At 48.4% G+C, this 27,753-nt stretch overlaps 1 protein-coding gene across 1 annotated transcript; it reads left to right on the top strand.

The window, feature by feature from the left end:
• The first annotated feature begins 596 nt into the window (after window positions 1-596).
• LOC141977258 (zinc finger protein RFP-like) lies at window positions 597-27,462 on the top strand. The gene is made up of 7 exons (XM_074938648.1): window positions 597-1,013; window positions 3,011-3,106; window positions 4,002-4,232; window positions 4,536-4,558; window positions 5,278-5,393; window positions 6,763-6,822; window positions 26,569-27,462. Exons 1-7 carry the CDS (start codon window positions 597-599, stop codon window positions 27,084-27,086), a joined length of 1,461 nt encoding a protein of 486 aa, XP_074794749.1. The 3' UTR covers window positions 27,087-27,462.
• The last annotated feature ends 291 nt before the right edge of the window (window positions 27,463-27,753 follow it).

Here is a 27,753-nt window from a genome sequence, read left to right as displayed (position 1 = left end):
CAACCATGGAATTACGTAGTGAATCATCCTGGCCTCATTTGTCAAAAGTGACTGCTGGTTTTAGCTGACACTCGCTGTGCTCATGTCAAGGGGGATGTTGGCCCCTTACTGAAACATGGTGGGGTTTTTTGGATGGCTCTCTCCCAATCCCAAGAGACATGGGAAGCGCCGAGAAAGGGTCTGGGTCAGATGGACAGATCCCCAGGGTCACTGGGGAGAGGCCAGCACTCCCTTGGAAAAGTGTGAGACATGCAAGATCTGCCCAGCAATCCTGAGAGATTTGGTCCCCGTGTGCTGGCCTGTGCAGGATTCACCTCGGAGAGACATTCCTAGGGTGGGGTGGGGGTGAATACCGGGCTGCGAGGGTGGCCAGAGAGTCTGTGCGTTGGAAGGGACGGATCAGCCCGAATCCTGAAGGAAGCAGGAGGGATCCATTTGGATCATGGGGCATTTATGTTACCGTTGGACTCGTTCCAGCTCCGCAAACAGCATGAGTCAGTCCTGAGCAGGGAGACGCCCAGTTGCTGCTCCGAGCAGGGTGGATTTCTGAGCTCGGGAAAGTGAAACTAACCCAGTAGCAGTGTCCAGAGGGAGCCATGGCCGCAGAGAACCCCGTGAACCGTCTCCAGGATGAAGCTAGCTGCCCCATCTGTGGGAAGTATTTTAAAGACCCAGTGGTTATAGACTGTGGGCACAGTTTCTGCCGAGCCTGCATCAACCAGTGCTGGGAGGGTCGGGATACAAGCTTCCCCTGTCCTCAGTGCAGAGAAACCACTCAGCAGAGAAACCTGAGGCCAAACCGGCCCCTGGCGAATGTCCTCGAACTAGCCAAACGGCTGAGTCTACGGGTGATGAAGGATGCAGGAGGGGAGAGCGCGTGTGGCGAGCACCGGGAGCCTCTCAAACTGTTCTGTGAAGAGGACCAAACCCGGATCTGCGTGGTGTGCGACAGATCCCGGGCTCACAGAGCTCACACGGTAGTGCCCATAGAGGAGGCTGCCCAGGAGTACAAGGTAGGGAAGCACTGGCCGGTCTAATTCATTCAAATTGAATTTTAATGACAGGGTAATTTCAACCCAATTTACGGGTCAGACGCAATCTCTCTCCCTGACAGCCTTTGCTGTAACTGCACCCTTATACGCTGTAAAGCCAAGAGGCTGGATGTGGGCAACGTTTCTGACACCATTTCCAAACCACTTCCCACTGGGGAAATAAGGCAACTTTCCCCTCAAATGAACAGGCGAAAGGATCCAAGAGGTTTAAGTCACAGAAGCTGCAGCCCGATCTTCATCGGCATGTTGTCCTCAGATTGGAGCAGGGGAAGTTACAAGCTGCTGTTTTTATAACTGATGTGTATTGTCATCTGCATTATCGCTGTTCTTTGCGTCCCAGCAGCCCCTGCAGACCCCAAACAAGACCCGACCTTGACTGTGCTGGGCCCCCGCACAAAACACAGCAAGGGACAATCCCTGCCCTAAGCAGTTTAAAGCCTAACCAGACAAGACAGCCAAGAATGGGAGGGGAAACAGAAGCAGGGACTTGCCCAGGGTCACCGGCAGAGCTGTGAACAGAACCCAGCTTTCCTCAGGCCCAAACCAGGGCCCTAATCACAAGGCCGTGCTGCCTCCCCAGCAGCGCTAAGCAGTGACAAAGTGCAGCCATTAAGAGGGAAAAGACTCCTTGCTAAAGGCCCCAGGCCCAGCAGTGAGATGAAGTTTCCCACTGGGATTCTACGTTCCCGTGTTGCCCCATGAGTGATTACATTCAGCTGCCGGCCGTACTAGAGGAGATCGCAGTGCTAAATGTTGTGTGGACCCCAAGTAACTGGCATTCACACAGAAAGGGGGTCCAGACAGCTCCCCAGAGGCCACTGCGAATGAAAGGGTTTGGGACACCATAGACCAACTTCTCACAACACAAATCACCACGGCTAGTGGGCTTTGCCCTAGTGCTTAGACCTGTCCAATCCCCAGGGGTTCAGGGCTGAAATTCAGAGGGAGCTGGGCTCCTGGGAGCAACCCAGACCGTATTACAAACCCCAGAAGCCACCAGGGTTAGAATCACACTTTGTTAGTTAAACTGTCTAAAAAAATTGATTTTTGATTCACCACCCTGTGTCTCCAGCTTTCTCCACTGATTTAAGTCAGGCCAAATAATTCTAAACTGACTGAATATAAAACACTCCCAGTCTCCATGAATGAGAATTCATTTCCTTGGTGTCCCTGATGTCATAAACCTAGTAAGGCCATGTAGCAAGGTTGAGACTCACTGGCACAGCACCTCCTGCTGGTCATTTTGGGAATTAGTTCTTGTCCAGCCCAGAGCACCCTCAGCAGGCCAGTGGCTCACCTGCCTCAAGACCCCCATGTCCCTCCTGGACCCCAGTGCCCCTTTACCTCAGGGTTCTGCCCCAGCAGTAACCTACAGTCTGGGTCTCCCCTCCCAGGGGACCCCCCAACCTCTAAACCCACCTTGCCTCAGTGGCTACTGCCAGGCATCATCTAGCCCCGCTCACTGGGGCAGACCGTAGTCTGTAATAGCTACTCATCATTGGCAATGGGGTAGGACAAGCTGCCTCTGCCTATCCCCGGGCTGCCCCTCTGCATCCCCAGTAGGCTTTGCACAAGGCCTGCAGTCAGGGGAGCTGGAGCTGGAGCTGGAGCTGGAGCTGGAGCTGGAGCTGGAGCTGGAGCTGGAGCTGGAGCTGGAGCTGGAGCTGGAGCTGGCCGTTCTCTCCAGAGCTAGAGAGAGATTGCCTCAATGCCCGGCTCACCTCCCTTTTATAGGGCCAGGTGTGGCCAGATTGGGTCATGGCCTCAGCTGTGGCTGCTTTCCCCAATCAGCCTAGCCTTTCACAGGAGAGGGTGAGTGCCCTGCTACAGGCCAACAGTCACCGACTGAGCATTGGGTGAAAAAACACCCACTACACACATGCTCTCAACACACACACACTACACACATGCTCTCAACCCTCGGAATGGAACCAGCCAACTTATTTCAGTTTCTCCAGGGAAAGATTCAGGCCCATTTGGAGACTCTGAGGGAAGAGAGAGAGAAGCTGCTGGGATTTAAAGTGACTGGCGAGGGGAAAAGCCAGGAGTACCTGGTAGGTGCCCGCTGCTATTAACCCCGCAGGGACTTGCGATGGGAGGTGTGTTTGTAGGCCTATTGCTCTGTGGCCTTGGGGAGTGCGGGCTAGTGTGCGTTGCTCCATGACCATGGATTGCTGTGTTGGATTCGTGTGTGTGCACTCATACATACATACACAGGGCCTGAGAAGTCCTTTCCCAGGATCAGGACCGACTCATATGCCTCAGACTCTAAGCTCCCATTCCAAATTAATGAGTTAATTTTCTAGCCCTTGTGGCTTTCATAAATCTCCCCCCCCAGCTGAACTGACTAGATCCCAGGCAGGCTGTCTGCCGCCTGCAGGCATTTCTCATATTGTTGAGTTGTTTCATTCTTTTTTCTCCCCTGGCATCTCTGTTAATGTAGGGCTGAGTCCTGCCTCCTGCTGCTCTGGATCAGGATTGACGTAGGCCTCTGATAACACACTGTCCTGCCCATGTCAGACATAGGTGCAGGAAGTAGGGGTGCAGAGGGTGCTGCAGCACCCCTAGGCTTTGCGCCCCACACCGGAGTCCCGGCCACCAGCCCGAGCCCGGGGGCCCCGCTGCCACCCGGGATCCCGGCCGCCGGCCCCGTGCCTGGAGCTCTGCAGCCGCCCCCAGCTGTGGTCCCAGCCAACAGGGACAAGGGGGGACGCAGCTCAACACCCCCACTCTAGAAATTGTTCCAGCGCCACTGATGTCAGACATGGAAATATCCCATTAAGAGATATTAGGAACAAATGGGAAGGTTTAGAAAATCCTCTCCTTAGTAACTGCAGTGTTAGTGACGTGTCAGCCATCACAGAGTTTGTAAAGAAATTCTCTCTCACTCAGCACTATGTGAAAGGACCCTAGGCTCCCTCTATGTCCCTTCCTTTTCTAAAAACACAGCTACAGACACAAACCGAGAGGCAGAAGATTGTGGCTGAATTTCAGCAGCTGAGGAACTTCCTGGAGGAACAAGAGCGACGTCTGCTGGCCCAGCTGGAAAACCTGGAAAAGGAGATTGTGAAGATACAGAATGAAAATGTCACTAAACTCTCTGAGGGGATTTCCTGTCTCAGTGACCTGATTAGTGAGATGGAGGGGAAGTGTCAGAAGCCAGCGAGTGAATTCCTGCAGGTGAGACTGAGTTAAAACTATCCCAAAGCCCAACACAACTCCTGACTCATGGGCACTGGTGTCCAGCAGTCAGAGATCACGGTGTAACTCAGTGTGCGCATTCATGAAATGTGAATTATTGTTGCTCTTGCAAGGGTTACAGATTCATTTATGTTAGAGATTACATTAAATCAGCCAATGCACGGCCCTGGGGCCAGGGCAGTGCCTCTTTTCCCCTGAGCTGCAAAATCCCTTTCCTGAGTACCCCAGGGTGCGCCATGAGGGACTGAGATTGTTTTCTCTCTCTCTCTCTCTTCCCTCTAGGATGTCAGACGCACCTTGAGCAGGTACGTGGCTCTCACTCACTCCCCGTTGTGCTTCACAGTGCTGGGAAAGGGCTTGGAGACCATGTTAACAACACATCTCCCCAAAGTTCTCCAGCAAAATGTGTGTGGCAGGGTCACATTTTGCATACAAGTCTCTGCGATGAACTTAATCCTGAGGTTCTATCCTTCTATACAAGACTCTGGAACTGTCTAGTCAGTGGGAAAGACTGACCTAAAGGATTTCCTAGATATGATACATCCCTGGGGACTGGCTGCCTCAGGATTCTGGGGGTAGAATATGGGCCTTTCACCTCCACGGCACGGGGTACAATCATGCCCTGATCAGCAGGAATCAAGATTCTTTCGCACCCGAGGACCATTTGGAGTTCTGTGTGGAATGAGCTGATTTCCGTGGAGCTGAGGTCTCAGTCTACTGCCTGGAAGAAAGATCCCATAACACTCAGTGCAAGAAATATGGGAACATACCAGTATTAGTGCATAGAAGTCAAGGAGAGAACTGGCCCTGGAGACTCGATTCCTCTTTTATCCTCAGATCTGCTCTCTGCAGGCTAGAGTTGAAGAATATTAATGGGGCCTTTGGCCTGTGCTGCCCCTGCTCTGAGGCTGGGAGAAGCAGAGGAATTCTAACTCCAGGTCCTTCAGAGCAGCAACTTCCACTAGAAAGGGATGATAACGAATCAGTAAATGAAATAGTATAATGTGAAATTCTCTCTTTCCAGGTGTGAGATGGGGAAGTTCCAGCAGCCAGTGGGGCTTTCTGCTGAGCTGGAAAAGAGATTCAGCGATTTCTCCCAGAAAAATTTTGCTCTACCAGAGACTATGAAGAAGTTCAAAGGTACCAAGAAGGAATCTAGGAGGAGAAATCGGAGTGTGTCTCTGGGACTGTGGGTGGAGTTAGCCAGTTGGTTCGTTATTCCAGTGTGTATCTATTTAATAAAAAACAGAAAGTAGAGAAACTGACCGTATGTAGTAGGGACCCAGGCAACAGGATGTCTCAGTTTGATTCACTTGATGAGCTTTGGTAAAATCATTTAGATGAAAATATGGCAAGATCCGGGTGCCTCAGTTTCTCTCTCCCAACTACAGGGCGGGTGAATCACTCCAGGACAGGAGCCTCTCGTGCTCAAGGAGCGTTCCTTGCTGGGTGGGTGGGAACAGAGTGGGGTTGCTGAGGGCAGGGTGGAGCAGGGATAGAGGGGTGTGACCAGGGTAAAGCTGTGCCTTTGATACTCTGCTCCCTGGCAACGCCACTCGGGCTGGACCACAAGGCTTCCCTAGCCTGTGCCAAAGTCTGCACCAGCCCCTGCAGCTACTGAATAGGGGAACCACAAGCTGCGTCCCCCATCACTTTACCAACACGGGGTGAATCAGGCCCATTGAGCCAACCCTCTCCCTGCCTCAGTTTCCACAGCTATAAAATGATTTTATTATTATTCATTTTTACATCTAAGGAGGATGAGGGCCCCACTGTGCTGAGCTCTGTACAGATACCGAGTAAATTGATCCAAAGAGCTTGCAATTCAGGGCCCTAAGCCTGCAAAATCTCATTAATGTCCAGTGAGCCCAGGAGTGTAAAGTTGCGTTCATAGAATCATAGACGATTAGGGTTGGAAGAGACCTCAGGAGGTCATTTAGTCCAACCCCCTGCTCAAAGCAGGACCAACCCCAACTAAATTATCCCAGCCAGGGCTTTGTCAAGCCGGGCCTTGAAAACCTTGAAGGATGGAGATTCCACCACCTCCCTAGGTAACCCATTCCAGTGCTTCACCAGCCTCCTAGTGAAACAGTGTTTCCTAATATCCAACCTAGACCTCCCCCACTGCAACTTGAGACCACTGCTCCTTGTTCTGTCATGCTAAACTCTTTGCAGGATCTGGGCCTAGGTTATGACAACATGCAAAAGGAGAATGAGACAACCCAACTGGGGTCTGGAGGATGAGTGAACAGGAAATCTATCTTCCACATAATATATCCTTGGGTGTTTTTGAGGGTTAATGGACATTGGTTCAGTTGATTTGAGATGCCTGAACGAAAGAGAAAATAGAATGTTTCAGATTAGCTTTTATTAAAGATCTGGGAGTGTCTCTGTCTCTCCAAATTTTTCTCTCGTGTAATTAAAACAAAGTTATGTCAGTTAAGAATGGGGATGTCACTATAAAGAGAACAGCGTGAAATCTCATCTCTTTTATCCTTTCCCCCTCCAGACATGCTGCGCTCTGAACTGGAGGTAAAAAGAGGGAAATCCCTGGGATCAGACAGACCAGGTGAGATTTCACATGGAGATTATCTTTAAATGAAGAGGAAAATCCCATGAAAACATTTTCATGAACTCGTAGCTCAAGTTCCCAATGAAACCAACCCTGACCACGACACTCCCCCTAAAACTAAAAATACAAACATGAAATAGTGAAGAGATCCCAAGCAAATGTCAAACAAACAATCCTGACTCTAGCATGGGTGCTGAGTTCATGCCCATGCCGATGAAGAGAAATACTCTCTCGCCTACACACAAAGGGCCTTAACGCTGACCCTGGCTTTTCCAGGCACATCCACATGCCTTTGAAATATTCAGTTGAGAGGGTTGCCACATTCTTCTTCTTTCCCCTGAGTGAGGGTGGGGCTCTCTCCCGTTGCTCCTCACCAACATTCCTACCTTTCTTTTCAGCAGGGCTGGGCTGAGCTCTCCCCTTTGAACTGCTCACTTCTCCCTCTGATGCTGGTACCTCCTCCCTTCTCTCTCGGCTGGGGAAGGAGCTACCCCTCCCAAGGCCACCTCCTCTTCACCACTCTCTGGCCTTGAGAGGTTCTTCTCTAATATCCTTCCCTTCACTTCTCCCAGGCTAGTGAGAAGAGCTGCCAGGACGGGCTCAGCACATGCTTTCCCCTGGGGTTTATATCTGTTGGCTCCCTCCTCTTACTCCCCTCCCTGCAACTTCAGGTTTTGACCTTCCTCTAATCCTGAGAGAGAAGCAGCCCCAGCAGGAAGATGCAGCCGGGAACCAGGGAGAGAGGCAGTTTCTGAAGCCACCGTAGCAGCTCCAGCAGCCAGGGGGAGGAACTGTCTGGGCATCTCTGCTTGGCCTCATGCACTCAAGTACCAAGTATCGACCCTGAGTTGCATCAGAGAAAATGAAGATTTTCTGGAGAGAAGCCAGCGTTTGGCACTGCAGGCACAGCATGCTGAAGAATCAGAGAGAGCAGTGCAGAACGGGGAAGAAAACTGGCAGCATGTGACCTCCAGAAGAAGAAAGAAGAGAACCCATGTACCTGCAATGCAGATAGAGGTAAGGAAACATTTTCAGGCTGTCTGCACAGGTACTATGGCAGAGAACGATTTGGAAGAGTTATCAGAGGGAATGGATCAGAAGGAGACCCCATCGAACAGAGGGCATGGGATGCATTGTCCTAGGGATGGGAGATCGCTGACCACCACTCCCAAGAGGAGGACGGGTGGTGGTGGTCGGGGACTCCCTCCTAAGGGGGACGGAGTCATCCATCTGCCGTCCAGACCGGGAGACTCGAGCAGCGTGCTGCTTGCCTGGAGCTAGAATTCAGGATGTGACCAATTGTCTGCCGAGACTGATCAAGCCCTCGGACCTCTACCCCTTCCTTCTTCTCCACGTGGGCACCAATGATACTGCCAAGAATAACCTTGAGTGGGTCACTGCAGACTACATGGCTCTGGGAAGAAGGATAAAGGAGTTTGAGGCACAAGTCATGTTCTCGTCCATCTGCCCTGGAGAAGGAAAAGGCCTAGGTAAGGACCGTCCAATTGTGGAGGTAAATGCATGGTTATGCAGGTGGTGTCGGAGAGAGGGCTTTGGATTCTTCGACCATGGGATGTTGTTCCAGGAAGAAGGATTGCTAGGAAGAGATGGGATCCATGTAACAAAGAGAGGGAAGAGCATCTTCTCAGGCAGGCTTGCTAACCTAGTTAGGAGGGCTTCAAACTAGGTTTGCCAGGGAATGGAGACCTAAGCCCAGAGGTAAGTGGGGAAGTGGGATACCAGGAGGAAACACTAGGAGGAGGGTGCAACAGGGGAGGCCTCCTGATTCATACTGAGAAAGCAGGGCAATCAGCTAGTTATCTTAGGTGCCTGTAATGAATGCAAGAAGCCTGGGAAACAAGCTGGGAGAACTGGAAGTCCTGGCACAGTCAAGGAACTATGATGTGATTGGAATAACAGAGACTTGGTGGGGTAACTCACATGACTGGAGCACTGTCGTGGATGGTATAAGCTGTTCAGGAAGGACAGGTCGGGGGAAAAGGTGGAGGAGTTGCATTGTATGTAAGAGAGCAGTCTGATTGCCCAGAGTGCCAGTATGAAACTGGAGAAAAGCCTGTTGAAAGTCTTTGGGTTAAGTTTAGAGGCGAGAGCAACAAGGGTGATGTCGTGGTGGGCATGTGCTATAGGCCACCAGACCAGGAGGATGAGGTAGACGAGGCTTTCTTCAGACAACAACAGGAGTTTCCACATGACAGGCCCTGGTTCTCATGGGGGACTTCAGTCACCCTGCCATCTGCTGGGAGAGCAATACAGCAGTGCACAGACAATCCAGGAAGTTTTGGAGAGTGTTGGGGACAACTTCCTGGTGCAAGTGCTGGAGGAACCAACTGTGGGCTGTGCTTCTCTTGACCTGCTGCTCACAAACACGGAAGAATTGGTAGGGGAAATAGAAGTGGGTGGCAACCTGGGCAGCAGTGACCACAAGATGGTTGAGTTCAGGATCCTCACAAAAGGAAGAAAGGAGAGCAGCAGAATACGGTCCCTGGACTTCAGAAAAGCAGACTTAGACTCCTACAGGGAACTGATGGGCAGAATCCCCTGGGAGGCTAATATGAGGGGGAAAGGAGTCCAGGAGAGCTGTCTGTATTTTAAAGAAGCCTTATTAAGGGTGCAGGAACAAACCATCCCGATGTGCAGAAAGAATTGCAAATATGGCAGGCGACCAGCTTGGCTTAACAGAGAAGTCTTCAGTGAGCATAAACACAAAAAGGAAGCTTACAAGAAGTGGAAACTTGGACAGATGACTAGGGAGGAGTATGAAAATATTGCTCGAGCATGCAGGGGTGTAATCAGGAATGCCAAAGTACAACTGGAGTTGCAGCTAGCAAGGGATGTGAAGGGTAACAAGAAGGGTTTCTACAGGTATGTTAGCAACAAGAAGGTGGTCAAGGAAAGTGTGGGCCCCTTACTGAATGGGGGAAGGCAACCTAGTGACAGAGGATGTGGACAAAGCTGAAATACTCAATGCTTTTTTTTGCCTCGGTCTTCACAGACAAGATCAGCTCCCAGACTGCTGCACTGGGCAACACAGTATGGGGAGGAGGTGAGCAGCCCTCTGTGGAGAAAGAACAGGTTAAGGACTAATTAGAAACGCTGGACATGCACAAGTCCATGGGGCTGGATGAAATGCGTCCGAGGGTGCTGAGAGAGCTGGCTGATGTGATTGCAGAGCCATTGGCCATTATCTTTGAAAACGTGTGGTGATCGGGGGAGGTCCCGGACGACTGGAAAAAGGCTAATGTAGTGCCCATCTTTAAAAAAGGGAAGAAGGAGAACCCGGGGAACTACAGACCGGTCAGCCTCACCTCAGTCCCTGGAAAAATCATGGAGCAGGTCCTCAGGGAATCCATTTTGAAGCACTTGGAGGAGAGGAAAGTGATCAGGAACAGTCAGCATGGATTCACCAAGGGCAAGTCATGCCTGACCAACATGATTGCCTTCTATGATGAGAGAACGGGCTCTGTGGATATGGGGAAAGCAGTGGATGTGATATATCTTGACTTTAGCAAACCTTTAGATACGGTCTCCCACAGTATTCTTGCCAGCAAGTTAAAAAAGTATGGATTGGATGAATGGACTATAAGGTGGATAGAAAGCTGGTAGATTGTCGAGCTCAACAGGTAGTGATCAATGGCTCGATGTCCAATTGGCAGCGAGTATCAAGCGAAGTGCCCCAGGGGTGGGTCCTAGGGCCGGTTTTGTTCAACATCTTCATTAATGATAGAATCATAGAATATCAGGGTTGGAAGGGACCCCAGAAGGTCATCTAGTCCAACCCCCTGCTCGAAGCAGGACCAATTCCCAGTTAAATCATCCCAGCCAGGGCTTTGTCAAGCCTGACCTTAAAAACCTCTAAGGAAGGAGATTCTACCACCTCCCTAGGTAACGCATTCCAGTGTTTCACCACCCTCTTAGTGAAAAAGTTTTTCCTAATATCCAATCTAAACCTCCCCCATTGCAACTTGAGACCATTACTCCTCGTTCTGTCATCTGCTACCATTGAGAACAGTCTAGAGCCATCCTCTTTGGAACCCCCTTTCAGGTAGTTGAAAGCAGCTATCAAATCCCCCCTCATTCTTCTCTTCTGCAGACTAAACAATCCCAGCTCCCTCAGCCTCTCCTCATAAGTCATGTGCTCTAGACCCCTAATCATTTTTGTTGCCCTTCGCTGGACTCTCTCCAATTTATCCACATCCTTCTTGTAGTGTGGGGCCCAAAACTGGACACAGTACTCCAGATGAGGCCTCACCAGTGTCGAATAGAGGGGAACGATCACATCCCTCGATCTGCTGGCTATGCCCCTACTTATACATCCCAAAATGCCATTGGCCTTCTTGGCAACAAGGGCACACTGTTGACTCATATCCAGCTTCTCGTCCACTGTCACCCCTAGGTCCTTTTCCGCAGAACTGCTGCCTAGCCATTCGGTCCCTAGTCTGTAGCGGTGCATTGGATTCTTCCATCCTAAGTGCAGGACCCTGCACTTATCCTTATTGAACCTCATCAGATTTCTTTTGGCCCAATCCTCCAATTTGTCTAGGTCCTTCTGTATCCTATCCCTCCCCTCCAGCGTATCTACCACTCCTCCCAGTTTAGTATCATCTGCAAATTTGCTGAGAGTGCAATCCACACCATCCTCCAGATCATTTATGAAGATATTGAACAAAACCGGCCCCAGGACCGACCCCTGGGGCACTCCACTTGACACCGGCTGCCAACTAGACATGGAGCCATTGATCACTACCCGTTGAGCCCGACAATCTAGCCAGCTTTCTACCCACCTTATAGTGCATTCATCCAGCCCATACTTCTTTAACTTGCTGACAAGAATACTGTGGGAGACCGTGTCAAAAGCTTTGCTAAAGTCAAGAAACAATACATCCACTGCTTTCCCTTCATCCACAGAACCAGTAATCTCATCATAAAAGGCGATTAGATTAGTCAGGCATGACCTTCCCTTGGTGAATCCATGCTGACTGTTCCTGATCACTTTCCTCTCATGTAAGTGCTTCAGGATTGATTCTTTGAGGACCTGCTCCATGATTTTTCCAGGGACTGAGGTGAGGCTGACCGGCCTGTAGTTCCCAGGATCCTCCTTCTTCCCTTTTTTAAAGATTGGCACTACATTAGCCTTTTTCCAGTCATCCGGGACTTCCCCCGTTCGCCACGAGTTTTCAAAGATAATGGCCAAGGGCTCTGCAATCACAGCCGCCAATTCCTTCAGCACTCTCGGATGTAACTCGTCCGGCCCCATGGACTTGTGCACGTCCAGCTTTTCTAAATAGTCCCTAACCACCTCTATCTCCACAGAGGGCTGGCCATCTCTTCCCCATTCTGTGATGCCCAGCGCAGCAGTCTGGGAGCTGACCTTGTTAGTGAAAACAGAGGCAAAAAAAGCATTGAGTACATTAGCTTTTTCCACATCCTCTGTCACTAGGTTGCCTCCCTCATTCAGTAAGGGGCCCACACTTTCCTTGGCTTTCTTCTTGTTGCCAACATACCTGAAGAAACCCTTCTTGTTACTCTTGACATCTCTTGCTAGCTGCAGCTCCAGGTGCGATTTGGCCCTCCTTATATCTTTCCTACATGCCCGAGCAATATTTTTATACTCTTCCCTGGTCATATGTCCAACCTTCCACTTCTTGTAAGCTTCTTTTTTATGTTTAAGATCCGCTAGGATTTCACCATTAAGCCAAGCTGGTCGCTTGCCATGTTTACTATTCTTTCGACTCATCGGGATGGTTTGTCCCTGTAACCTCAACAGGGATTCCTTGAAATACAGCCAGCTCTCCTGGACTCCCTTCCCCTTCATGATAGTCCCCCAGGGGATCCTGGCCATCCGTTCCCTGAGGGAGTCGAAGTCTGCTTTCCTGAAGTCCAGGGTCCGTATCCTGCTGCTTACCTTTCTTCCCTGCGTCAGGATCCTGAACTCAACCAACTCATGGTCACTGCCTCCCAGATTCCCATCCACTTTTGCTTCCCCCACTAATTCTACCCGGTTTGTGAGCAGCAGGTCAAGAAAAGCGCCCCCCCTAGTTGGCTCCCCTAGCACTTGCGCCAGAAAATTGTCCCCTACGCTTTCCAAAATCTTCCTGGATTGTCTATGCACCGCTGTATTGCTCTCCCAGCAGATATCAGGAAAATTAAAGTCACCCATGAGAATCAGGGCATGCGATCTAGTAGCTTCCGTGAGTTGCCGGAAGAAAGCCTCATCCACCTCATCCCCCTGGTCCGGTGGTCTATAGCAGACTCCCACCACTACATCACTCTTGTTGCTCACACTTCTAAACTTAATCCAGAGACACTCAGGTTTTTCCACAGTTTCGTACCGGAGCTCTGAGCAGTCATACTGCTCCCTTACATACAGTGCTACTCCCCCACCTTTTCTGCCCTGCCTGTCCTTCCTGAACAGTTTATAACCATCCATGACTGTACTCCAGTCATGTGAGTTATCCCACCAAGTCTCTGTTATTCCAATCACGTCATAGTTCCTTGACATCACCAGGACCTCCAGTTCTCCCTGCTTGTTTCCAAGGCTTTGTGCATTTGTATATAAGCACTTGAGATAACCTGTTGATCGCCCCTCATTCCCAGTATGAGGCAGGAGCCCTCCCCTCACAGACATTCCTGCCTGTGCTTCCTCCCGGTATCCCGCTTTCCCACTTACCTCAGGGCTTTGGTCTCCTTCCCCCGGTGAACCTAGTTTAAAGCCCTCCTCACTAGGTTAGCCAGCCTGCTGGCAAAGATGCTCTTCCCTCTCTTCGTAAGATGGAGCCCGTCTCTGCCCAGCACTCCTCCTTCATGGAACACCATCCCATGGTCAAAGAATCCAAAGCCTTCTCTCCGACACCACCTGCGTAGCCATTCGTTGACTTCCACGATTCGACGGTCCCTACCCAGGCCTTTTCCTTCCACGGGGAGGATGGACGAGAAGACCACTTGCGCCTCCAACTCCTTTATCCTTCTTCCCAGAGCCACGTAGTCCGCAGTGATCCGCTCAAGGTCATTCTTGGCAGTATCATTGGTGCCCACGTGGAGAAGCAGGAAGGGGTAGCGATCCGAGGGCTTGATGAGTCTCGGCAGTCTCTCCGTCACATCACGAATCTTAGCCCCTGGCAAGCAGCAGACTTCTCGGTTTTCCCGGTCAGGGCGGCAGATAGATGACTCAGTCCCCCGGAGGAGAGAGTCCCCGACCACCACCACCCGCCTTCTCCTCTTGGGAGTGGTGGTCGTGGAACCCCCAACCTCAGGACATCGCATCTCATGCCTTCCAACCAGCGGAGTCTCCTTCTGCTTTCTCCCCCCAGACATATCATCTGGTCCACTCTCCGCAATGGTACCTGTGGAGAGAACATGAAAGCGGTTAGTTACCTGTGTCTGTGTTACTGGAACCCGGACATTCCGCTTACCTCTTCTGGAGGTCACATGTTGCCAAGCTTCCTCACTGGCCTCTTGGCTCCTCTGTGCCACCTGCTCTATATCTTTAGAGCTTTGTGCCCCTAGAAGCCTATCCTGTGTTTTGTCCAGAAAATCCTCAGTTTCTCGTATGCAACGCAGGGTCGTTATCTGTTGTTCCAGACCTTCAATCTTCTCTTCCAATATGGAGACCAGCTTGCACTTTGTACAGACAAAGCCGCTTCTGTCCTGTGGAAGAAAGACAAACATGGCACATCCAGTGCAGGTCACAACAGCTGAACCCCCCCCTTCCATATCACCTACCTACTATGAGCGTCCTCAGAGACGTTTGCAAGATGTAAGCCTCCCTGGGCTCACTCCAGGCGAACTCCCAGGCAAACTCCTGCTGTGAGCTGCTCTGCTGTCCCCGCTGCTCAGCTGGTTCGCTGCCGCTCAGCTAGTTCGCGAGGCTCTGGCTATTTTTAAATAGCCAGGCTTCCCTGACGCAAACAGACAGACACCCTAATGCCCGCCCCCTGCAGGCTAGCAGCCAATCAGACACTCACTCAGGCTCTCTCACTGCCCTCCCAGCAAACACACGCTCGGATACTTCCTCAGCAAGCAAACACACACACACACACACACTCGTGATCTGGATGATAGTATGGATTGCACCCTCGAAAAGTTCGCGGATGACACTAAACTGGGGGGAGAGGTAGATATGCTGGAGGGTAGGGATATGGCCCAGAGTGACCTAGAGAAACTGGAGGATTGGGTCAAAAGAAATCTGATGAGGTTCAACAAGGGCAAGTGCAGAGTCCTGCACATAGGAAGGAAAAATCCCATATACCACTACAGTTTGAGGACTGACTGGCTAAGCGGCGGTTTTGCAGAAAAGGACCTGGGGATTACAGTGGACGAGAAGCTGGATATGAGTCAACGGTGTGCCCTTGTTTCCAAGAAGGCTAATGGCATATTGGGCGGCATGAGTAGGAGCATTGCCAGCAGATCGAGGGAAGTGACTATTCCCCTCTATTCAGCACTGGTGAGGCCACATCTGGAGTATTGCGTCCAGTTTTGGGCCCCCCACTACAGAAAGGATGTGGACAAATTGGAGACAGTCCAGCGGAAGGCAACAAAAATGATTAGGGGGCTGGGGCACCTGATTTACGAGGAGAGGCTGAGGGAACTGGCATTATTTAGTCTGCAGAAGAGAAGAGTGCAGGGGATTTGATAGCAGCCTTAAACTACATGAAGAGGGGTTCCAAGGAGGATGGAGCTTGGCTGTTCTCCATGGTGGCAGATGACAGAACAAGGAGCAATGGTCTCAAGTTGCCGTGGGGAGGTCTAGGTTGGATATTAGGAAACACTATTTCACTAGGAGGGTGGTGAAGCACTGGAATGGGTTACCTAGGGCGGTGGTGGAATCGCCATCCTTAAAAGTTTTTAAGGCCCAGCTTGACAAAGCCCTGGCTGGGATGATTTAGTTGGGGTTGGTCGTGCTTTGAGCAGGAGGTTGGGACTAGATGACCTCCTGAGGTCTCTTCCAACCCTGATATTCTATGATTCTGTGATTCACTTAGGAGGGAGAGGCAGATCCCCAAAATGGTGTTTTCAGAGACCATGTACCTAATCTCTTCCACCCTTTTCCCCTCCAGATTCTTTGCCATCTGAGCTAGAGCAGGGAAGGGGGGATCTCTGGGTGCTCAGCCAAAGGGTAAGCTCTGGTGGAGACTTTCCTTCGATTAACTGAAAATTTCCATGAAAACAACTCTCCCACGCACCAATAACCAGACTCTCTCATTGGCCAGCATCCGAACCTTCTTAATTGTGGCCTGGTCATTTGTACTGACATTGACGTTTCTGTCTAATATTACGTTCAGGGCTTTTGTACCAATAAAATAAAAACCAGCAGGATCTTATTAAAGGGAAAAAGGCAAAATACCACATTTATTGTGAATACAGAAAGAATCATAGTAAGCAGTTAGTTACAGCTATAACATTCCATTCAATCTCATATTTATTCACACAGTCATTCATTCATACACACACACACACACACACAGGTTCTGCAAAGTTGTTATCATAGTTACCAGCCTTAGAGTTGCTCATGCCAAGCCACTGGCCAGGTGGCCTGGACATGAGGAGGGAGCAGGGCCTTGTCAGATGCTCATCTGATGCTCCTGGAAGTTGGTTTGCAGAATCAGACCCCAAAGTTCTCACTTCTTAGAGTCTATTTTTATAGGAATTTCTTCCTATGCCAGTCTATGCAAATTGCTTCATCATGCTGTTGCTGAATCAATCAGCAGATGGCACATTCCTGACGGCTCCCTGCTGCTAGATGTTATCTTGTTCTTTGGTTCTCCCATTCTTGAGGCTGTTGGGTGGATTCCAGTCTGCCCTCCAGGGGTCCTCTGGTTATTTCCACTTGATGCCTTCTTCAGCCGATGGACACTGGATTCTTAGGCTGGCACCTCCCTGATCATTCAGTTATTATCCACACCAAGCATCCATCCACATACATCCTCTATCTCTATTTTAATCACAATTGTTAATACAACAAAAGGGCGGGGAGTCTCTGAGTGCTGTTTCTGTTGCTTTGAGTCTCTCTCTCTGTGAATTGCTTTGAGAACAGACTCTGTCTTAGAATGTACTAACGCAATTAGCAGCTTGCAAGTTTCACACACAGAGGGAGAGAAACAGTACCAAAAACCAAGAGACCTCTTAATTAGTAATACCCTGGAATTTAAACTATGGGGAATCAAACTCATTTGTGATTTTAATACAGAACTTCTTTAATATGATCCAACATAATCCCCCTTTTGACACTAAGATTTATAATCGTCAGTGTCACTTTCTATGTAGCCTATTCAAGAGAAGGTACTGTGAGGCAATTTGAGTTTGTGATTCCAATTCATGCCACATACACGATCCTAGTGATGTATCTTTACTACAAGGTTCAGGGGCAACAGGCAAGGTGAGTCACACCCACTTTTGAGGAGTCCATTCGGTACAACCTCTAGTGTCCAATAGCTTCCCTCCCTCCCCAGCCCACTGGCTCGAGGTCCAGGGTAGCCAGAAGGATCCCACGTGTAATATGGGGAGTGGGTTAACCTTCAATACCTTTGCCTCCAGGGACTGTTGGTGTGCAATTTTGACAACAATTTCTCCCATTAACAAGTCTGGTTTTACAATACTGGAAACATATTGCATCCATTCATATTGATAAGTGTCAAACAATGATCTCTTTCTTTTTTAACAAATGCATCAAACCCTTAATATTTCCCAGTATGACCCAGAACATTTCATGTTCCAAAGTAGCTAGTGCAAGTATCTGCATTTCAGTGCATCCCAGAGCTACGGCTGTGTAGTTTCCTATTTCTAATATATATATATTTTTTCTTATGGATAAGCCATGTGGTAGTATTGTGTGGATAACTTACCCCATATCTCAATGTCTGTACTCTGACCGGTTAAACTTTTACCCCCAGTCGGGGAGATTGCAGATTATTATGTGATCCTTACTCCACCAGCTCCTAAATCGAATTTTACACCCCTTGATAATCTGTACCTTATCCCCTGACAACCAGAAACTTCTATGCTTGAACTCTGTACCGTTTCTTATTTCAACATTATCTTAATAAAATTATTAAGCCATTACCAAAGATTCCATTGGCCTTTTAGGTTACCCAGACCAATTTGGACCAAGTCTACATTGGCATGTACTTGTTTTTGTATCAGGCTGTCCTGTAGCTGGGACAGAAAACTTAATTTATTTTTAAGTTCCTGCAGGTCTTCAGTATTTTTTTTTTTTTAAACACACAACAGTGCTAGCAACAAGACAAAACACAAGACAAAACATAGAACACAAAACACAATTTCTATTGTGACAGTAGATTCATGGTATTGGGTTGCTTTTCAGCTGGCATTAGCTTTTCCTGATTTTCTGAAAGACAAAAAGAACATGTTTCTACCCCTTTTGGGGTGGCAGATTATTGCTTAAAATATTTCTTTTACAAATACCGTTGCTGATTGCAGGCAAAACAGAGGAATTGCCCCCACATTTTTCTGTTTTTGTTCTATAGGCAGGCCAGGTTTCAATGGCTTTTATCTTTTAAGGATTATGGGAAAATTATCCCACTGTTTAGTCATTAAATCCCTGAGTTTTCCTTCTTATACAGAAGACCAAGTTTATAATGTTTTTCCTGCTGTGTTAAGCTTTAAGTTTTATTTACAGGTAATAACTGAGAAGCATCATTACCATACGACCTTAAAGGGTTTTTCCAAAAATCATACACACTATACGTTGTTACAGGGATACTTATTATCATTAAATTTATTAAAATTATCTTGTTATCCCATGCCTTTTATTTAGACAATTTGTTTGCTGACCAGGTATGTCCTTTATCTGCAGCTCCTTTGTGCTGCTAGTTCTTTCCTTCCTTTATCATTTAGGTCATTTGCATTTTCACAGAAGCTTCCTGCTTTTGGATTTAAAGCCATCAGCAGCTCAGAGACTCTATCTTAAAAGGGACACCATCAACTTTCACCAGAGTTTTGATTACTTTTAACTTCTGCTTCCAAAACACACAGCAATCTGAAAAAGAAAACCCAACCTATTGTGGCTCCCTTTGGAGCCCGAATAGCATTTTAATTAAGTAGCATGATATGTTTGCATTTCTTTTGCCCCTTCTACAATATACCCTGCACATGTTCTGGGGCAAATGCACATTCCTTCCATAGTTTAACTTCTATAACATTATCCAGATCCATTTTTACATAAGGTGTCACTATTTCTTTTTTTGCTTACAGAGGTTTCATGTACCTTTATCAAAGTGACAGTCTGATTACTCAGAGCCATTTTAAGACTCAGTGTTTCTAACATTGCTTCTTTTTGTTTTGTGCACCTCACCCCTGCTGTTGCTTCAGAGGGGCACTGTCTTTTTTTAATTTTTTTTTTTTTTACTACAACTCTCATCTGCTATTTTGTTACAAAAACAAACAAACAAAAAAACAAACAAACAAAAAGAATCCAGAATTTTTTTTTTTATATTCTCCTGATTTTGACTGCCCTGCTGCAGCCACAACTTAAAAACATTTTAAATTTTGTAAAGCATTGAGTTACCTTTTAAGGGTTAAATGCCAAATCCCAAAGCCAAACAACACTAATTACCTGTGTCTAGCAAAAAGGTCTGTCAGTTTTGTAACTTTGAATTAAAGAGTCAAATGGATTTTTAGTGGCATTATTTAAAACAAAAACAAAACCAACTGGTCCTTAGAACTTTACATATTTACACACACAGAGATAGATACATACACATTTTCTTTAACATCCCTTCCACACTGCTCTGGTTTTTTTACATCTTACATTCCCTTTATACATTTGAGGCAGCTAAGTTCCAATAGAATCCTCTTATGTTCTTTTAGCAAATTTGACTAAATTGTCCAGTCAAATGATTTTAATCAGATAGTTTATTTTTGCCTGGCTAATTTACAGACATTCCTTTGGAAAAGGGCCCATTTTTCTTTCAGAATGGCTGCAAAGAAACCAAGAATGCTCTTTCTCTAACACTTTTCCTTTTTAACATTTTCACAAAGTTTAGCTGCTTAATTCCCTCCAGCCTCTGCAGAGTTAACTTTTTCACTCTTTTTGTATTCCTGGAGTGCCTCTTTCACTATTTTCAGCTGGCTTTGGGTATTTGTAGCCAGCACCTTCCAATTGTCTGCTCCCTTTTCCGTTTGTGCCTTTTCTTCTTTACATGAAGACAAGTGGAGGGAAGAATCCTTACATGCCTCCCACAACAACCAAATTGCTGCTGCATCTCTTTTGGCAGCACTAGAAGGGTTTGTATATGAGGATATACTGAGCCAATCTATCCTCTAGGTCCGAAATAGTGCAGACATCAGCTAGGGCTTGTTTAGTCCAAGGACTGTGCCCAAATTTTTGAAGGATTTGTTTAAAAGGTGTAATTTCTTTAACAAAAGGTGAGGTTGGAGTTCCTTCTGACTCCATTCCTCCCTCTGGTACTGGCTTACCCTGTTTTCTTTTAAACATCTTAACATGGATATTTCAATCTCTTTGTCACTGCTGGTATTACTTAGCAAGTGACACAGCCTAGATTCTGAAATCATAGCTTAATCTATGCGTTTTTCCCCTGCTACCTTCCCGGAGGCCAGCAGGTCCCCTGCTACCTTCCTGGAGGCCAGCAGGTCTGGTTAACCTATTTCTCCCTGCTACCTTCTCGGAGGCCAGCAGGTCCGGTTAACCTGTTCTCCCCTGCTACCTTCTCGGAGGCCAGCAGGTCCCCTGCTACCTTCTCGGAGGCCAGCAGGTCTGGTTTAGTCTGTTTTCCCTGCTACCGTCTCGGAGGCCAGCAGGTCCCCTGCTACCTTCTCGGAGGCCAGCAGGTCTGGTTTAATCTGTTTTTCCTGCTACCTTCTCGGAGGCCAGCAGGTCCCCTGCTACCTTCTCGGAGGCCAGCAGGTCCCCTGCTACCTTCTCGGAGGCCAGCAGATCTGGTTAACCTAATAGAAATGCCTAGCTCACTAGAGCTGGCGGTGTGCACACCAATATTTACAATAACTGAGGTTTTTTACCAATATTCCCCCTTTCGCAATTCTCCACCAAAATGTTGTACCAATAAAATAAAAACCAACAGGATCTTATTAAAGGGAAAAAGGCAAAATACCACATTTATTGTGAATACAGAAAGAATCATAGTAAGCAGTTAATTACAGCTATAACATTCCATTCAATCTCATATTTATTCACACAGTCATTCATTCATACACACACACACACACACAGGTTCTGCAAAGTTGTTATCATAGTTACCAGCCTTAGAGTTGCTCATGCCAAGCCACTGGCCGGGTGGCCTGGACATGAGGAGGGAGCAGGGCCTTGTCAGATGCTCATCTGATGCTCCTGGAAGTTGGTTTGCAGAATCAGACCCCAAAGTTCTCACTTTTTAGAGTCTATTTTTATAGGAATTTCTTCCTATGCCATCTATGCAAATTGCTTCATCATGCTGTTGCTGAATCAATCAGCAGATAGCACATTCCTGACGGCTCCCTGCTGCTAGACGTTATCTTGTTCTTTGGTTCTCCCATTCTTGAGGCTGTTGGGTGGATTCCAGTCTGCCCTCCAGGGGTCCTCTGGTTATTTCCACTTGACGCCTTCTTCAGCCGATGGACACTGGATTCTTAGGCTGGCACCTCCCTGATCATTCAGTTATTATCCACACCAAGCATCCATCCACATACATCCTCTATCTCTATTTTAATCACAATTGTTAATACAACAAAAGGGCGGGGAGTCTCTGAGTGCTGTTTCTGTTGCTTTGAGTCTCTCTCTCTGTGAATTGCTTTGAGAACAGACTCTGTCTTAGAATGTACTAACACAATTAGCAGCTTGCAAGTTTCACACACAGAGGGAGAGAAACAGTACCAAAAACCAAGAGACCTCTTAATTAGTAATACCCTGGAATTTAAACTATGGGGAATCAAACTCATTTGTGATTTTAATACAGAACTTCTTTAATATGATCCAACCGGGCGATCAGTAGAGAAATCTCTCTCCTCATGGCTGTCACATCCTTCCCCTTTTCACCTGGGGGAGAGACTCACCCCATGGCTCTTCTCCAGCATCCCACCTTTCCTTTGGGCAGGACTTGGCTTTCTCATTGAAGCTGCTTTGTGGACTGGGGAGATGCTGTCTCTCTAATGACAGGTTTCAGAGTAGCAGCCGTGTTAGTCTGTATTCGCAAAAAGAAAAGGAGGACTTGTGGCACCTTAGAGACTAACACATTTATTTGAGCATAAGCTTTCGTGAGCTACAGCTCACTTCATCGGATGCATTCAGTGGAAAATACAGTGGGGAGATTTATATACACAGAGAACATGAAACAATGGGTGTTACCATACACACTGTAAGGAGAGTGATCACTTAAGATGAGCTATTACCAGCAGGAGAGCGGGCTGGGAGGGAAGGGGGGACGACCTTTTGTACTGATAATCAAGGTGGGCCATTTCCAGCAGTTGACAAGAACGTCTGAGGAATAGTGGGGGGTATAGGGGGGGAAATAAACATGGGGAAATAGTTTTACTTTGTGTAATGACCTATCCACTCCCAGTCTCTATTCAAACCTAGTTAATTGTATCCAGTTTGCAAATTAATTCCAATTCAGCAATCTCTCGTTGGAGTCTGTTTTTGAAGTTTTTTTGTTGAAGTATTGCCACTTTTAGGTCTGTAATTGAGTGATCAGAGAGATTGAAGTGTTCTTTGACTGGTTTTTGAATGTTATAATTCTTGACGTCTGATTTGTGTCCGTTTATTGTTTTACGTAGAGACTGTCCAGTTTGGCCAATGTACATGGCAGAGGGGCATTGCTGGCACATGATGGTATAGATCACATTGGTAGATCATAGAATCATAGAATCATAGAATATCAGGGTTGGAAGGGACCCCAGAAGGTCATCTAGTCCAACCCCCTGCTCGAAGCAGGACCAATTCCCAGTTAAATCATCCCAGCCAGGGCTTTGTCAAGCCTGACCTTAAAAACCTCTAAGGAAGGAGATTCTACCACCTCCCTAGGTAACGCATTCCAGTGTTTCACCACCCTCTTAGTGAAAAAGTTTTTCCTAATATCCAATCTAAACCTCCCCCATTGCAACTTGAGACCATTACTCCTCGTTCTGTCATCTGCTACCATTGAGAACAGTCTAGAGCCATCCTCTTTGGAACCCCCTTTCAGGTAGTTGAAAGCAGCTATCAAATCCCCCCTCATTCTTCTCTTCTGCAGACTAAACAATCCCAGCTCCCTCAGCCTCTCTTCATAAGTCATGTGCTCTAGACCCCTAATCATTTTTGTTGCCCTTCGCTGGACTCTCTCCAATTTCTCCACATCCTTCTTGTAGTGTGGGGCCCAAAACTGGACACAGTACTCCAGATGAGGCCTCACCAGTGTCGAATAGAGGGGAACGATCACGTCCCTCGATCTGCTCGCTATGCCCCTACTTATACATCCCAAAATGCCATTGGCCTTCTTGGCAACAAGGGCACACTGTTGACTCATATCCAGCTTCTCGTCCACTGTCACCCCTAGGTCCTTTTCCGCAGAACTGCTGCCTAGCCATTCGGTCCCTAGTCTGTAGCGGTGCATTGGATTCTTCCATCCTAAGTGCAGGACCCTGCACTTATCCTTATTGAACCTCATCAGATTTCTTTTGGCCCAATCCTCCAATTTGTCTAGGTCCTTCTGTATCCTATCCCTCCCCTCCAGCGTATCTACCACTCCTCCCAGTTTAGTATCATCTGCAAATTTGCTGAGAGTGCAATCCACACCATCCTCCAGATCATTTATGAAGATATTGAACAAAACCGGCCCCAGGACCGACCCCTGGGGCACTCCACTTGACACCGGCTGCCAACTAGACATGGAGCCATTGATCACTACCCGTTGAGCCCGACAATCTAGCCAACTTTCTACCCACCTTATAGTGCATTCATCCAGCCCATACTTCCTTAACTTGCTGACAAGAATACTGTGGGAGACCGTGTCAAAAGCTTTGCTAAAGTCAAGAAACAATACATCCACTGCTTTCCCTTCATCCACAGAACCAGTAATCTCATCATAAAAGGCGATTAGATTAGTCAGGCATGACCTTCCCTTGGTGAATCCATGCTGACTGTTCCTGATCACTTTCCTCTCATGTAAGTGCTTCAGGATTGATTCTTTGAGGACCTGCTCCATGATTTTTCCAGGGACTGAGGTGAGGCTGACTGGCCTGTAGTTCCCAGGATCCTCCTTCTTCCCTTTTTTAAAGATGGGCACTACATTAGCCTTTTTCCAGTCATCCGGGACTTCCCCCGTTCGCCACGAGTTTTCAAAGATAATGGCCAAGGGTTCTGCAATCACAGCCGCCAATTCCTTCAGCACTCTCGGATGTAACTCGTCCGGCCCCATGGACTTGTGCACGTCCAGCTTTTCTAAATAGTCCCTAACCACCTCTATCTCCACAGAGGGCTGGCCATCTCTTCCCCATTCTGTGATGCCCAGCGCAGCAGTCTGGGAGCTGACCTTGTTAGTGAAAACAGAGGCAAAAAAAGCATTGAGTACATTAGCTTTTTCCACATCCTCTGTCACTAGGTTGCCTCCCTCATTCAGTAAGGGGCCCACACTTTCCTTGGCTTTCTTCTTGTTGCCAACATACCTGAAGAAACCCTTCTTGTTACTCTTGACATCTCTTGCTAGCTGCAGCTCCAGGTGTGATTTGGCCCTCCTGATATCTTTCCTACATGCCCGAGCAATATTTTTATACTCTTCCCTGGTCATATGTCCAACCTTCCACTTCTTGTAAGCTTCTTTTTTATGTTTAAGATCCGCTAGGATTTCACCATTAAGCCAAGCTGGTCGCCTGCCATATTTACTATTCTTTCGACTCATCGGGATGGTTTGTCCCTGTAACCTCAACAGGGATTCCTTGAAATACAGCCAGCTCTCCTGGACTCCCTTCCCCTTCATGTTAGTCCCCCAGGGGATCCTGGCCATCTGTTCCCTGAGGGAGTCGAAGTCTGCTTTCCTGAAGTCCAGGGTCCGTATCCTGCTGCTTACCTTTCTTCCCTGCGTCAGGATCCTGAACTCAACCAACTCATGGTCACTGCCTCCCAGATTCCCATCCACTTTTGCTTCCCCCACTAATTCTACCCGGTTTGTGAGCAGCAGGTCAAGAAAAGCGCCCCCCCAGTTGGCTCCCCTAGCACTTGCGCCAGGAAATTGTCCCCTACGCTTTCCAAAAACTTCCTGGATTGTCTATGCACCGCTGTATTGCTCTCCCAGCAGATATCAGGAAAATTAAAGTCACCCATGAGAATCAGGGCATGCGATCTAGTAGCTTCCGTGAGTTGCCGGAAGAAAGCCTCATCCACCTCATCCGCCTGGTCCGGTGGTCTATAGCAGACTCCCACCACTACATCACTCTTGTTGCTCACACTTCTAAACTTAATCCAGAGACACTCAGGTTTTTCCACAGTTTCGTACCGGAGCTCTGAGCAGTCATACTGCTCCCTTACATACAGTGCTACTCCCCCACCTTTTCTGCCCTGCCTGTCCTTCCTGAACAGTTTATAACCATCCATGACTGTACTCCAGTCATATGAGTTATCCCACCAAGTCTCTGTTATTCCAATCACGTCATAGTTCCTTGACATCACCAGGACCTCCAGTTCTCCCTGCTTGTTTCCAAGGCTTTGTGCATTTGTATATAAGCACTTGAGATAACCTGCTAATCGCCCCTCATTCCCAGTATGAGGGAATGTGCAGGTGAACGAGCCTCTGATCACTCGATTACAGACCTAAAAGTGACAATTCTTCAACAAAAAGACTTCAAAAACAGACTCCAAGGAGAGACTGCTGAATTAGAATTAATTTGCAAACTGGATACAATTGACTTAGGCTTGAATAGAGACTGGGAGTGGATGGGTCATTACACAAAGTAAAACTATTTCCCCATGTTTATTCCCCCCCACCACCCCCTACTGTTTCTCAGACATTCTTGTCAACTGCTGGAAATGGCCCACCTTGATTATCACTGCAAAAGGTTCCCCCCCCGCCCCCCCCCCCCCGCTCTCCTGCTGGTAATAGCTCATCTTAAGTGATCACTCTCCTTACAGTGTGTATGGTAACACCCATTGTTTCATGTTCTCTGTGTATATAAATCTCCCCACTGTATTTTCCACTGAATGCATCCGATGAAGTGAGCTGTAGCTCACGAAAGCTTATGCTCAAATAAATGTGTTCATCTCTAAGGTGCCACAAGTCCGCCTTTTCTTTTTGCGAATACAGACTAACACGGCTGCTACTCTGAAACCTTTTCTTTTTGTTTCTCTAATCCTGCCACTTCCAGACCTCTCTTCTCTCTGGGCAGGGAAAGGGACTGCCCCACCTAACGCCACTTCCTGCTCACTGACCTTCATTCATTGGCTCCCTTCCCAGTGCTGCGTTTTCGTCTCTGCTCCCTGGCCTGGGAGTGGAGGATGCATTTAGGGGAGGGAACTTCCCTCTGGGGTGCCAAGTTGGTACCTGCCTCCTCTGGACCCTCCTAATTAAAAGCTGCAGCCTCTATAACCAAAGTAGAAGGTACAGAAGTGGTTTCCATTATACAGGCTGAGGAACTGAAGTGACATCTCAGGTCCCCAGGGCCGAGGCAGCTTCCAGGGATCCTGGAATGTCCCAGCCAGAACGGGTCGGCTGGGGACGGTAAGACATGGTCCCAGACTCCTCCAGGGCTGAGCTCTGCTTTTAACGCTCTGATTCTCTCTCTCTCCAGCGAATGTGACCCTGGATCCAGATACGGCTCATCCTGAACTCGTCCTGTCTGAGGATCGGAAAAGTGTGAGATGGGGAGACACATGGCAGGATCTGCCCGACAATCCTGAGAGATTTGACGCTGATCCCTGTGTGCTGGGCTATGAGGGATTCACCTCAGGGATACACTCCTGGGAGGTGGAGGTGGGGGATGGATTGTTTTGGGCTGTGGGGGCGGCCAGAGAGTCTGTGAAGAGGAAGGAAGGGATCAGTTATAACCCTGAGGGCGGGATCTGGGCAGTGGAGCAGTGTTGGTGGGGTCAGTACCAGGCTCTCACCTCCCCTGTGACCCCCCTGCCCCTGAGCTGGGTCCCCAGGAGGATCCGGGTTTCACTGGACTATGAATGTGGGCAGGTGACATTTTTCGACGCTGATAACGAGACTCCGATCTTTACTTTCCCACCAGCATCTTTCAATGGGGAGAGAATCCGCCCCTGGCTCTCAGTGGGGTTGGAAACCCAGTTCAGACTGTGTCCCTGAGACATAGGGGGAATATTCCACGGTGTATCGGCCTCTCTAGCCTCACACATACTAGTCTCCATGACCCTGGAGGACACCAGTCTTCCTGAAGGCTCCTGGGGTCTCAGGTCCGGACTGTCAAACCACAGAGATCAGGGAGTGCTTGAGGCAGAAAAATCAATCTCATTGCGCCATGGATTGTCCCGCCTGTTTGTCACTGTCCTCTATGGTCCAGGAGGACTCTGGGGATCCTGGGTCAGACTGGGTCACTGAGATATTGGGGGAGTTGCCCTCTGGGAATTAAAAAAAAAAAGGGCTTCTCTAGCCACCATCATCCTAGTATCTATGACCCTGGAGGACTCTCAGTTGTCTAGCTTCCTGCCTCATCTTTATGACCCTGGAGGAATCGTGTCTACCCAACCCCTGATACCTCATCTCTGTGACACCTGGGAACTCCTCCCCCCACCACACCCCCCTGCAGCCCCAGGGATGGGAAGAGGGGGGGGTGAAGAACCCCTGGAGCTGCAGGAGGAGCAGATGGGCCCCAAGGGGCAGATGTGGGGGCGGCGGGGTCAGAACGGATGGAGGGACAGGAGGCAGAAGTGATGTGGGGGCTGGGGGCAGAATTAATAGCTGGGCAAGGGACAGGAAGCTGTGGAGGTGGCAGGGACGCAGAGTTAATTAATTA

The sequence above is a fragment of the Natator depressus genome, chromosome 24 (assembly GCF_965152275.1).
Source record: "Natator depressus isolate rNatDep1 chromosome 24, rNatDep2.hap1, whole genome shotgun sequence".
NCBI lineage: Eukaryota > Metazoa > Chordata > Testudines > Cheloniidae > Natator > Natator depressus.
Note: the sequence above shows the minus strand (reverse complement) of the source record. Positions and strands in the feature narration are given on the sequence as shown.

Coding starts and splice junctions, on each gene's coding strand:
- LOC141977258 (XM_074938648.1), top strand. CDS start 597: ATGGCCGCAGAGAACCCCGTGAACCGTCTCCAGGATGAAGCTAGCTGC. Junction 1,014..3,010: donor AGGCTGCCCAGGAGTACAAG/GTAGGGAAGCAC, acceptor CAGTTTCTCCAG/GGAAAGATTCAGGCCCATTT. Junction 4,233..4,535: donor CAGCGAGTGAATTCCTGCAG/GTGAGACTGAGT, acceptor TCTTCCCTCTAG/GATGTCAGACGCACCTTGAG.